Source organism: Pelodiscus sinensis, chromosome 1 (assembly GCF_052426305.1).
Source record: "Pelodiscus sinensis isolate ZL-2025 chromosome 1, ASM5242630v1, whole genome shotgun sequence".
Taxonomy (NCBI): Eukaryota; Metazoa; Chordata; order Testudines; family Trionychidae; genus Pelodiscus; species Pelodiscus sinensis.
Genome location: NC_143052.1, coordinates 161,640,752 through 161,654,494, shown reverse-complemented (window position 1 = coordinate 161,654,494; position 13,743 = coordinate 161,640,752). Strand labels below are relative to the sequence as shown.

Sequence of the window (13,743 nt, the reverse complement as noted above, 5' to 3'; positions counted from 1 at the left end):
ACTCAAAGCAGCCAGTGGCTGGTTCCACGTGCATCTCTGCGCTGCGCATCCCTTGCAGTGGGGGAGGGTTCCGTGCACTGCCTCCCGCTCCCAGCACAATCCTACCAGCTCCCAATAGCCAGAAACTGGCCAATAGAAGCTGCCTGGGCCATGCTTGAAGCACAGGCCGTGCACGGAGCCCCCCTCCCACTACGGGGCATGCAACACAGAGATGAACATGGACCCAGCAGCCGCCACTTTGGGTACATCTAAACTACATCCCTTTTTTGATAAAGGGATGTAAATTAGACATCGAAATTGTAAATGAAGCTGGGATTTGAATTTCCAGCTCTTCATTTACATAATGGGAGGCCGCAGCTTTTTTTTGAAAATCCACTTGGGTTGGGGGGGGGGGACGCGGTCAAGACGGGGATCTCTCCATATAACTATGGAGAGAAATTATCTGTATTTAGCCTTCAACTACTTCACAGAGCTGTTTGTGAGACTTAACTACAAATTTTTTTATATGTAAATAATGCTTTCATAAATGTTAAAGAAAGTGACTGAGATTTTCAAACAGTGTGGAAGACTGAGCCAGATATCTTACATTAAACTTAATTGTAAAATTAATTGTAATTATTTTAATGAATGATGCACTGCTTTGAAAATCCAAGCGATGCTTATTTCTTTCAACGCACATGAACGTATCACACATAACTATAATGATGCCACAATATTATTTCCTATTCAAGGAATAAACTTTTGCCATGTTTCAATGTTAAACAAAATGGGAGAAACAAATTCCTATGTTCTCCTCCAACTCCATATTCATATTTCTTGTTAATTCATTGCTCATATAATTTAAAATCTCTCATGAATACATTCCTGACTTCCAGAAAGGCTGTTTGACCTATAAAAGTATGTTTTACAGATCCAAACCAATAAAGGGTCTGTGGACAATAGTTTACATAATTCCAAATAACATTTTTTAATACATGGCTCCACCTACAGGTAAATTATTTTACTGCTTCCACATCAGCACTTCACAATCTCAAACAATGTTGTTACTTAGGTGCTATCAGATAGCATCAGCTTACTTAGATTGTCCTTAATACCTATCCACTTGTTTCTGTCCCTTTGTGTATCATTCCTTACTATAGTCAGTATCTTAATCAATACTGCTATTCACCCATCTTGCTTTTTCCTAGATTCAGCCAATTGATTGTATTCTAACTTAAGTATGTTTTGGGGTTTGTATCATACACAAACATGTGAGGTATAACTCATAAGCTGGTAGCACTGCTCACTGGAAAGTACTCCAGTATTAGGAGTTAGTGGTTCCAACACAGTAGAAAGGTTACACCAAAATTTTCCACATTTGACACGTCAAATCTGGCACCAAAATAAATCAGCACATTATCAGAAGTACTGACCATTTGTACCTTGATCTGGTCAAAAAATGGAAGAAAGTTCACATATCCCAAAAGGTTTCGAGAAAAATGTGGTGAAAAAGATGATTTTCTCTTCTCCCCCAAGTTTTTCAGCCAGCTGTATTTGCAGCATTCACTGACTTAATGGAAATGATAGGCCCTCAGTATCTCTGAAAATCTAGCTACAGGTTGGCCCTCCCTGGTCCAGCACCCTCAGGACCTGACCCATCCTGAATGAGGGAATTTGCCATATTAGTGGAGGTCCCCTGCCACCAGCCGCCCAGGACACTTCCTCGTCCCCCACCTGGCTTCGCTCTGGTCCCACTGTCACTCGGCTCCAGCCCTGCTGCTACAAGGCTTGGGCTTGGCTCTGGCCTACTGCCACCAGCCGGCCAGAGCTCTCTAGGGATGGAGCTCCCTAGCTGCCATGGGCCCACTGCTGCTGTTCCCAGCTGAGGCTCCCTTGGTACAGGGCTCTGCAGCTGCCCTGCTGCTGCCACACCGGGATGGGGCTCCGCTGCTGCTGCGCTGCAATGGGACTCCATGGGGACTGGACTCACTGCTGTCCCGCCTGACCAGGGCTCTCCATGGAAGGGACTCATTAGTCCGGATGGTGGGGCTCCCCACTGCTGGACTCCTGACCGGCTCTCACTCCCAGGTGCTGGGGCTCTTTGGTCCAGCAATATTGTGATCCTGCTGGATCGCTGATGTTGCTGGACCAGAAAGTCCCTGATTTAAAGAGGTTTAATCTGTAGTTTTATTTAGAAATCTAATTCTGAATGTAGACACCTTACTTTAGACACCCACCTTTGAAAATGTTTGCTTTGGTTTTTAAAATAGTAACTGACTTCAACTCTGAGTGTGCGTATTTCTGTACAATATGTTCAGTATCTCTAAATAACTAACACCAAGGAAATTAAAACCTCCGTGATGCTATGAACCTCATGCAAATGAGACGGGAGCGGGAAATAGGAATGGGGGACTATACATGATTTAGGGGCAAGAATTAAACAGAAACCCTCACAGACCTCAACCAAAGGCCTCTCTTAATTTGGCCTTCAAGTGAAGGCCATGACCCTTTGTGAAGTAGTGGGGCCGTGCTGTATCTCTGAGAAGCAATAAACCCTCCCTATTTTACTGGCTGGCAGATTTACATCTTGCTGTGGACGGAGGTGCAGGGTCAGGTGGCTCCTCGACGCATGGTCACACTCTTGTACACTCATTATATCATTATGCTGGCCATTGGATCAGCATATTTGTGGATTCAATAACCAACCACCACTTTTTCCTCAAATTTCTCTCTGTACCCCTGAATGTTGTCATTAAAGAATCAAGTAAACTCCAGCGAAGATATTAGGGCTTTGTCTACTTACAAAAGTTGCACCCATTTAATTAGATCCGTTTAATAGTGCCTTAGTTTAATTTAGCTCAAAAGGTGTAAAGAACTGACAAACTAAACTGATTCAAAGTCATTTTTAAACTAGTTAGGAGTAGTCATCAATGGGACTGCAACTATTTAAGTACCTCAGTTTCTAAACTGATAGAGTAATATTAGTATAACTTGTGTGTTTACACATGATCTTACGATCCCTGCAACTTATAAGTGTAAATATATTTAGGGCAAAAAAGTTAAATTTTCTCTTGGGGAAGTTTTCATATACAAAACTTTAAGAAAATTTACTTTTTGAAAGATTTTTGATTTTTCAGAGTTTGTTTCTGTTGTATGATTTCTCTTTTTGGGATAAAGGTTGAACCTCTTAAATCCGGGACTCTCTGGTCCGGCAACATCTGTGGTTTTGCAGGATCATGGATGTTGCTGGACCAAAGAGCCCCTCGGTACCTGGGAATGCGATCCAGCCAGGGAGTCCAGCAGAGGGGAGCCGCACCATCAGCCTGGTGAGCCCCATCCACGGAGAACCCCAGCCAGGCAGGGCAGCAGTAGGACCAGTGAACCCTTTCCCTGAAGAGCTGCGTCCCGGTGCAGCAGCAGCAGGGCAGCCATGGAGCCCCATCCCCAGGGAACCCCTGCCAAGTGGGGCATCAGTGGGACTGGTCAGCCCCATGTTCGTGGAGTCCACTCCCAGCATGATAGCAGCAGGGCAGCCGTAGAGCCTAGTCACTGAGAAGCCCTGGGAGGGACAGAAGTGGGGAAGCCACAGAGAAGCCTTGGCTGGGTGGGGCAGAAGCAGGGCCGCGGCAGCTGGGGAGCTCCAAGCCCTAGCCCTGTACCAGCAGGGCTGGAGCCAAGTGGCAGTGTGACGTAGTGGGGGTACTTGCGGGGCTGTGGTGACCTCTGCTGTGTGTAGCAAGACCCAGCAGGGAAAACCTCATTATGCAAAGTTGACTCCAAACCTGTTGAACCAGCCACCCCCCCATGGGGAGAAACAAAGGAAGGTGGAATGCTGCCCTGGCTGGGGGCAGGGCTTGGAGAGGGGGGGTTAGTTCCTGGCTGGAAAGCAGGGGAGAAGGAGCTGTGGAGGGGGGCTGGGACTCCCTTATCTCAAGGGGAGCACTGAGGCCTCTTAGCCCCCAGTTCCTGTAACCAGATTACATCTGTGCTGTGCTATATCCTGGAGGGGCAATAAACAACCTCCATTCTACTGGCTGGTGGAGTCTGTTCATGCCATTTCGGGGGTGCAGGAGACGGGACAATCCCGACGCGCCATCACAGGTAGCAAGGCTGAAGTGGAGCCAGACAGAGAGGAGGGGCAGTATCCTGGGAGGCCAGTGGCAGGGGACCTCCCCTGATCCTGCAAATTCCCTCATTTGGGACCAGTCAGGTCCCAAGTGTAACGGACCAGGAAGGTCCAACCTCTATTACTGAATTTTAATTGATTGATCAGTATTGCTCTAACTATTTTATCTTCAATGTTTGAAGCATTATATAATCTTAATATTTTGCCTTGTATCAAACATTTTAGAAGTGCTACAGAATAGAGAGATTTTCTCCCTTCCCTCCCCCACACTTTGTGATCACTAGAAAGAACAATCACATAGAGAAATCAAAGCTGTGATGGAGATATTCAGGAGGCAGTCTTGGCTAAGCAAGGCAAATGGTGCTCACTAGACATGGTGATACCCAGCATTAGATTATTTTTTTTAGCAGAAAGCTTATTGAAGCATGGCCCTAAAAGCTTATAGTGGAGACAGATATGATTTGGGTTATTTTCCTTTTATCCAGTTAGCACAAAAACGGTGCCACCAACTTTGGGGAAGGATGGGAAATGCTGGATCCCTACTGTGCAATTTGTGGGTTTTATGTACATAGCTATTTTGGCAAAACCCACAGACTGAAGTGTACCTTAATTTCTGTGACTTTCCTACATTTTTTCAGATGGTTGAATTATACCAGCTGAGATATGGATGCTTCATGCTATATACCCATTAACTTTAGAGACTGACATAGTAAACAAGTCACCAGCGCACCCGGTCACGTATTTGAATGTCAAAACACAGCAGATGTTTTGCATCCATTGTATACTCTGAATGGTTTGATTTGGAAAGGTTCATTTTGAAAGCACAACATGCTGGAGAAAACTAAAAGGAAAAGAAAAATTACCAGTCGTTCCATCTCCTGTTCTCTAAGTCTCTCTTCCCTTTGTCTCCTGTGATAGTCCATTAGGTCATCTCTTCCAGAAATTGAACTAATACTGTTCTTTCTCTCCCGTAAGGTAGGTGTCTGTCTGAAGCTTTCCAAGTCAGTGTCATCAAATTCCATGGAACTAGTGGAAATGTTTCTTCTGACAGAGAATGTTCTGTCAAGATCCAGAGGGGAAAAAGAATTACTGGGGCTTGCCCCTGACAGTCCATATCTATCAAAATCATCAGAAACATGGGAGAAGGAAGATGCTAAAAGCATTTTCCTAGCTATTCGGGGGCTTGCAGGAACACTAAGAGTTGAACTGACATAGGAATTACTGTCAGACACAGTATTTGTGTATGGTGACACCTCTGAGCTGCAAGAAGAAAAATTAAGGTAATTATCAGCATCCAACACATTTTGAGGTAGATCTTTTTCTCCATGTTTTTTTCTTTTGGAATTACCAAGAGAGTTTCTTGGAGGCAAACTTAATGGCATCGGCTGGCTTTCTGTAGATTTGTACAGTCTGGGCAGAGAACGACTATAAACTCCCATCTGACTCAGTGACCCACCAGAATACTTCCTAGTTCTTGAACCTAGAGTCTCAGTCATGGCATCCTTCTGCTTCGATGGTCTTGAATGAAGGGTTAGGTTGTCTTGAATATTCATCCTCCTGCTTTGCTTTGGGCTGGAGGGCATGCTTGCTGCCCCTGAAACGCTAACAGGTGAAAGAATTACTTCACTACCTGAATTTCCATTCCACATTGCAAGAAGAGAGCCTGAGTTCTTCTTCCCATCCAGCATTGCTGGAAAGAAGACGTCATACGATTTATTTTTTTGACTATATTTTGAATAATTAAACTTATCCACTTGACCAAAGAGTTTTTCATTCTCTCTGTTGGCATAAATATTGAAGTCTGTCCTTCCTGGGCTGTACCCAATGGAAGATAGAGACGCGGAGCCTACATGCTTCACGGAGACAACTTTCTCTGAAAGATAAGGGCTCTCACAAGAAAAGGGTTTAGATCCTTGAAATCTGGTAGCAGAGTGTATATTTTTAACACTGGATGAAGGGCTGGGTTTAGTGGGCGCAGGTTGTGCTAGAGTTAAATAGGAACCAGAGTAGTCCCCATTTGTTTTAAATTTAAGGCTTGATGAATATTTCTTCTGGTTGAGGCTATCCATAATATCCTGGAGATCATTTTCAAAGGAATTCATCACAGAGCCTTTTCCTAAACTAGTATTTTGTAATTCCAACTGGTTTTGTATGTGGCTATACTCTGCCATAAGCTTACTGGAATCTGTGAGAAAGAGAAAGGAAAAAGGGGGAAAAATTAGTTTTCAGCATGAGTAAGCCTTGCCTCACAATTAGTTAAAAAGTCATATATACTCAGTCTATCATGAAAAATTATTTTTAATGTAATTACGTATCTTATAATGTTTTACAATGGTGAGTAAACTTTAACATCCTAATTTGACAGAGTGGGAAACTGAATCAGGAAATAGTCAAGAGATTTTCCCAAGGTTACATAGCATATCAGTGACACAGAAGGGCAAAGAATCTATATCCCTTGATACCCACTCTGGTATCCTAACCACTAGTAATGCTGCTTTTGCCTTTCTAACAGAGTTTTTTAAAGATATGGCTTTGAACAGGGTTTCTCAACCCATAGGTCAGGACCTAAAACTGGGTCATCAGAATGTCTGAAAGGGTCACGAGACAGCTCCTGTCCAACAGAGATATCTGGGCTTGCCTCCCTGCTCCAAGCACTGCAGCCTTGCAGGTCCCAGCACTACACAGATCTAGCCCACATATGACAACAGGAATCCAGGAAGGCCATATCTGAGTGACTGATACTACAACCCCATGAGCCGAGTCACAGCTCCGCTCACACAAATTTAGTCCGGTCAAGGGGCGGGACCAAACCTGAGCAGTGCTGCAACGTTGGACGTGGCAACGCCTGTAGCGGGGATCCAACCCCAGCCAGTCCCATAGCACAGGAGCTAGAGGAGCTGACTCTGTGGAATGAGTGCCAGACAGGATCCAACTACCCACAGAGCAGGATCTGACTCAAACTACCTCAGGGCCTGTACCCACAGACTATTTACCGTGTGGCAACAGGCCACAAACATTTACAAATGGGCAGGCCCGCTGACGAGGGCTGGGGGGAAGAGGAGCAAAGGGGCCCAGTGGGGCCCAGTGATTCTAAAGGACCCAGGGCTCCTGGCTGCCACTACTGTGGCAACAGCAGTGCCCAGAGCCCTGGGCCCACTGAATCAATGCCAGAATACCATGAAGCATGCTCCGGGCATCTTAACCCCTAGGGTGGTTGCATTGCGCACTCTAGGCCACACTGAGGGCTCACTGCCACAGCCTTGTCCCCTTCTGCCTGAGGCCCCATCCCTTTTGGGAGCATGGAGCCGGCCTACCCCACCTAGCACTGGGGTTCAGTGTGGCTGTCAGCATCCCTGCAAATGGGTCTTGAGTGATGGATCCCGTCACTATAAAGTCTAAATGCTCACAATCTTTCAATTATTTACGCTCTCAACATTTCTATGATGTTGGAAAGTGCAGTTAATCCCATTTTGCAGACAGAGAACTGAGACAGAGAGAGACTAAGTACACGATCCATATGGAATTCACCCCACACTGGGAAAGAGAGGGTTAACGGTGCATTGATGGCTGAGAAAGCCACACCTGTTTCATTTTACTAGGCATGCTCCAGGTACATGGCTATAAAGAGAACAGCTCAGCTCAATTGGGATTGACAATAAGAGGGAGAGAATGTGCTCTGCATGCTCCAGGCAAGCTGCCATGGAAACCCAGGGAAGGAGATGCCACAACCCAGGCTGAAGACGAGATGCTCTAAGAAGTCTCATGGAATTCAAAGGCACCAAAAAGGAGGCAGCCGACAAACCAGGAGGTAAGACAGAAGCCTGCGCCGCAGATTTGGGGACTGCAGCAGGAAGTAGCTCAGGGAAAGGCTATGGCTAACAGGTAAGTGAGCTGACGTCGGGGAGTCAACATGTTTAGGTGAGAGCTTTTCCTCAGTGGCTGAAGCTACAGCCAATAATAGGAGTCCAATGGAGGGAGGGGGTCTGGACCCCCTCACACCTCCAACCAGGGGATGTAACCCTTTCCTCTGTCTCCTGCCTCCAATTGGAGGGGCCATTCAGCCCAAGTTAGTAAACTCACCCCAGCCTTCAGGGCAATTAGGCCATATGGCCTCATGACTGAAGGTGAATATTCAGATATAGGTTGAGAAAAACAAAGCCAAGAATTGCACACATGCTTCCCAAGGAAGACGGATGCGCTCACTCCACACTGGGCATGGTCTTACCCAACTGTCTCACACCATAGCTTACTCAAGCCAATGGGAGTGTTTCCACTGACTTCAGTGGGCTTTGAATCAAGGTTCTATACGAATGTGGGATAAATAACCCTCTGGCCTTAGTTTCCCCCACTGTAAAATGAGAATATAGCCTATTTTTTTGAGGGTGTTACAGTTTCGTTCTCTGTAGAGCACTCAAAAGTTGAAAAGCTCTCCATAAGCATTAGGGATGTTAAGCAGCAATTAATTTGCTAGTCGAGTAGCCAATGGAATTTCCTCCTCGCAGCATTTCAAAACAGCAGCGCTGCGTGAAGTCTGGGATCAGCTGGGGACTCCCCAGCTGGCCCCAGGCTCTACCCAGCATTTCAAAGAAGCAGCACCGCCCGGAGGCTGGGGTCACCTAGGGAGTCCCCAGCTGATCCCAGGCTCCATGCAGCGCTGCCACTTTGAAATGCCGCGAGGAGCCTGACACTGGGCTCCCTGCAGCATTCAAAGCAGCAGCGCCACACGGAGCAGCTGACCCCATGCTCCGTGCAGCGCTGCTGCTTTTAAGTATTCCTTCTTGTCGTCCCCCACCCCCTTGCTGCCTCTATTTAATAGAGACAGCAAGGTGGGGGGTGGGCGACTAGTTGACTATCCTGTCCACTATCCGATAAGCATTTGCTTATCGGTTATTTGACTAGTCCTTTACAGTCCTAATAAGCACAAATATTATTTAAACTACAGTCTTTAAGCTTTAAAAAAATAAATAAAGTTAGCTACCTTGCCTTGATTAAAGGGTAATTCAAGTTCATTATAAATACAGAAAGCTGTTTAAGATCCCATGTTCCTAGTAGAACATATGTTCAGAATTACAAACTATAAATACACAAACAGATCACAAGATGAAAAATCATTTTTGTTCAATTACACTGAAGGAGCTTTTCACTCAGCTCTTGGCTGATGTAAAACATCTCACTTAACCTTTAAAACAGCTCTTTGGCAAGCTAAATCAAGGAATTAGCTGTGTATTTATAGTTAAGGAAGCAGTTATGGTAAGGGCACAGGACAGGTCACAGGCCTGATTTTCTTGAGGTGTTGAGTGCCTGCAGTTCCAACTGTAATCAATCAACTGAAAAGGGTTCTCATCCCTATTCACCACAGGCACACACTGCAGTCTGTTTTACTGATTGTTAAAGTTGTTATCTCATCTAATGATTAGATTAAGAGCATAAGAGTCAAGGGCCCATCTTGCCCAGCATCCTTTCTCCAACAGTGAGCAGTACCAGAGATTCAGTGGGAGTGTACAGAATGGGGCAGTTGGGAAGATCCACCCTCGTTACTCCCTCTCACCTTCTAGCAGTCAAAGTCTAGTGTCATCCCAAGCATGGGGTTGCATTCTTGACTGCCTTAGCTAATAGCCATTGATGGGCCTAGCCTCCATGAACTTTTCTAATTCTTTTTTGAACCCAGTAACACACTGCACAGCAATAAGTTTGATAGGTTAACTATGTAGTGTGTGAAACAGTATGCCTTTTTGTTTGTATTGAACTTCTGTCTATTAACTTCATTGGGTGACTCCTAGTTTTTTTATTTGGAAAAGGATAAATAAGTTTTCTCTATTCACTTTTTCCACACCATTTGTGATTTTATAGATGTGGATCACATCACCATCCTTAGTCATCTCTTCTAAAATGAATAATCCTAATCTGTCTAATCTCTCCTGGTATGGAAGCCGTTCTCTACCCTTGATCATATTTGTCATCCTTCTCTACACTTTTTCCACTACTAATACCTTTGAGATGGGCAGACCAGAACAGCACGTGGTATTCAAAGTGTGAGCATGGCTTGTATTTACAAGTGGCATGATAATATTTTCAGTCATATTTTCTATCCTTTGCCTAATGATTCCTAACATTGTTAGCTTTTTGACTATCGTTGCTCACTGAGCTGAAGGTTTCAGAGAACAATCCATGGTGACGCCAAATAACAGCAAATTCAAAACTCCTTATATATGTGTAGCTGAGATTGTTTCCAATGTGCATTACTTTGCACTTGTCAGTGATGGATTTCATCTGCCATTCTCTTGTCCAAACAACAAGTTCTCTGAGATCCCCTTATTTTCAGTTTTAGACTATCTTGAATAATTTTGTACCATCTGCAAACTTTACCACTTCACTATTCACTCCCTTTTACAAGTGATTTAGGAATATGCTGAATAGCACAGGTACCAGTTCAGTTGCTAACGTGATCCTACCTCTTACCACTGTGATAACGACCATTAATCCCTGCCTCTGATTCCTGTCTTTTAACCAGTTACTGATCCATGAGAAGATCTTCCCTGTTATGCCCACTGTTGACAGTATCTGCAGCTTTAGACCTGAATCCAAGTGCATGACCAAACAGGGCCAAACCTACGGGATATGTGGCCTGCGGTCCCAGTGTCCCAGGCACAAAGGCCAGGGCAACTCATCTTATGGGACAAGCCCTGTCCCCACCCCATCCCTTCCTTCAAGTCCTGCTGTGTCCCAGCCCGCCCTCTCTCCCGAGAGCCAGAGATTACTGAGGGAGCCTGGCATGGGGCTGCAAGAAAGATTGTTCCCCACACACATTTACCGTGACATTGGAATCTGGGGCAATCTGGCAGCCTACTCCACCATGCCCTGCGCTGCCCAGCCCACTGGGCTCAGGTTCACTGAGACAGTGGCAAGTGACACACTGGGGCACTCTGCAGTGGGAGCGGAGTAGGCTGCTGGGTTGCTTCAGCTCCTGCCACTATGGTGAGTGTGTGTGTGGGACCCCTGCTGTTGTCCTGCACTAGGCCCCTCACAATCCCCTGGGCTCTGCCCATAGGACATTTGAGGCAGCCAGCACAGGAGGCCCCAAAATGTGGGGTCTGGGGCAGCCACCCCGAACCATCCTATGGATGGGACAGTTCTGTGACCCAATATACCCTTTCCTGCCTTCATGCTATAATATGTAGGGCCCTGGAAGGCAGACAACTCCGTCAACTCATTTCATGGGGTCAAACAGCAGCCAATGTGAATGCTTTTTGAATATTTATAATCTCTGCTAGATTTGAGCCAGCAACTTTAGTGATGAAAGGCTTCGTATCATATTGTTGGTACTTTGAGCCAGACAGTTCCTTAGAATGTGAAATGTGTTAGCTGGAAAACGCCAACAGGACTTGACAATCTAGTTTAAATTGACAAAAAGGAAAAAGCCATCTGTGTTCCATAGACCTCTGTCTGGTAAAACAAAACAGCTGAAAAAGATTAAGCACTTGTATGAGTGGTGTTTAGAAGTTCAAAACTGGAAGACCAAAAACATGAAGGTTATTTGTGATTACGAGAGCTCATTCTTCATATCCACCCCCCCAATTCTTAATAGTACAGGTTAGACCTCCCTGGGCTGGCACCCTCGGGGCCTGACTGGTCCCAGATAGGGATTTTGCCAGACATGGGGAGGTCATTTTTGTACCTCTGTCACTGACCCTCCTGGCCTGGCTACTGGCCTTCCACCCAGCTCCCCACCTGCTGGCCCCGGTTCCCCGTCGGGCAGCTCAGTGCTGGGGCTCCAGGCATCTGTGTGCACTGCCTGCTGGGACTCCGGACAGCCGCATGCTCTGGGGCTTCCCCAGCAGCCGTGCACGCCGCTTCGGGGCTCTGTGAGCAGCCCCGCACGTCACATGCGGGGGCTCCTTGGGCAGCTCTGCATGCCACGGCTTCCAGCCCCACTGGGCAGCCACAGGCTGGGTCTCCTGACCATGCTGGGCAGCCCTGCTGCCACACGATGGGCGGCCCCGCCGTCAGCTCCTTGTGGGCAGCCCACTGCCCTGCTGGCCCCCCAGGGATCCTTACTGCTGGCCCTCCACTGGGACTCTCTGGTCCTACAACACCCATGCCAGAGCACAGATATTGCCAAACCACAGAATCCTAGTTAGAGTTTCAACCTATGCTTAACCCCTCTCACCCCTCGCACCATTCCAAATCTCTTTCACACTTTCAACCATTCAAAACAAGCTCATGATGCAACTAGACTAAATCAACATCAAATGTTACACTACTTTTGCTTAATTTTCACTGATTCCTGTACAACAACATGTTCAGGGACGGTAGTATAATTTTAGGGACTGTTTCATTACTACTCGCCAATGCTGATGGGGAGCATTTAATATCATGAAGAATAAGTCATTTGCCAAAGAACAAGTAAATTCATGAAAATCATCATGCTTCTTCATCAGAGCAATGAAGAGTTCATTGTACTTCAAACGTCAACAAGCAAAACTAACAGAAGTCAGAAATACCTCTGCTTGAATGAAATTGTTCCATACTTCACTTTATTGCAATTCCTCAACACATGAATCTCAAAGAAGCAAAGCACTTAAATCAACAGGATTTCAGCCCACACTTAACTAAATCTAGTTGTCTGTCCATATACCAGGTCTTTGGTGGGGTTTTTTAAAAAGTTCTTGTTTCAGTAACAACTCTCTGAATGTACCATGACTTCTAAGTACTCCCTACACATGTACTCATGGAGACTAGAGGCTGGGTGTGCTTGGTAATTTGTAAGGAATTTATTTCTTCTGGAGGTCAGCCAGAACTATAATTAGTTAACTTCCCATTCACAATGCAAGGATCATATTTTAAGCTGGGGGTGGGGATCCTCAGACCCAGGGACCAGATGCGGCCCTTGACTTGCCTGGATCCGGACCTCAAGACTCAGATCCCACCCAGCATTGGGGAGGCTGTGCTGGTGCTCCAGCCTTCCCCCCAACCCGCATTGCTCTACCATGGGACTGAAGCACACAAAATCTACTAGGCTGAACCCCCCTAAGCTTTGGTGTGGGAGGAGAATGTGGAGAGTGTCTTTCTCCTTCTCAGTTGGGGCCCATGTCACTTGTGTGCAGCCCCCAACTGATTTTTCTGTGATTCAATAGCTCCTGACCCAAAAAAGGTTCCCCACTTCTGTCTTAAGCCACGTATTTGCTAGAGAGAGTTACAAAGAGGAAGCATCTTCTCTTTTCTTCCTTGTCTTGTTTTTCTGACTAGGTGGTTAATCAAAAGATCAGTTCTGCCATTGACAGAGGCCTGACATAAAACAGATTTGTTCTTGTTTGTGATGCCTCCATATGCTATGGGGCAATGAGTCCCTCCTAGTAAAACAAAGTATGAAGACAGCAAGGGCAGAATAGTGACAATTTACAGAGAAAACAAAACAGCAGTACCAAAATCAATGCAGTCTTCACTAAAGAATACATGTGCTTTGTGCATTTCATACCTGATGCAATGCTCTGGAAGGAGGAGAGGTTACCTCTGTTTGGCATCATGTTTTTACTTCTACAGCATGGTTAAGACAAAGCTAGTTTGAATCAGTCAGGTAAATTTTGACCTGTAAATAAAAGAAGGAACAAGTATTTAATAATAAAACACACAACTGAAGA

General features: G+C 45.7%; 1 protein-coding gene across 13 annotated transcripts in view; it reads right to left on the bottom strand.

Annotated features, from left to right (window-relative positions):
• The window catches only part of PHLDB2 (pleckstrin homology like domain family B member 2), a 96,654-nt gene that overhangs the window by 69,968 nt on the left and 12,943 nt on the right, over nt 1-13,743 (bottom strand). For all 13 annotated transcript variants that reach the window (XM_075908491.2, XM_075908494.2, XM_075908490.2 and 10 more), the window contains 2 exons: nt 13,581-13,691; nt 4,969-6,290 (listed from right to left, as the gene is read on the bottom strand). In XM_075908491.2, coding sequence (XP_075764606.2) covers nt 4,969-6,290; nt 13,581-13,629 — 1,371 coding nt within the window. In that variant the 5' untranslated portion in view covers nt 13,630-13,691. The remainder of the gene's footprint in view (nt 1-4,968; nt 6,291-13,580; nt 13,692-13,743) is intronic.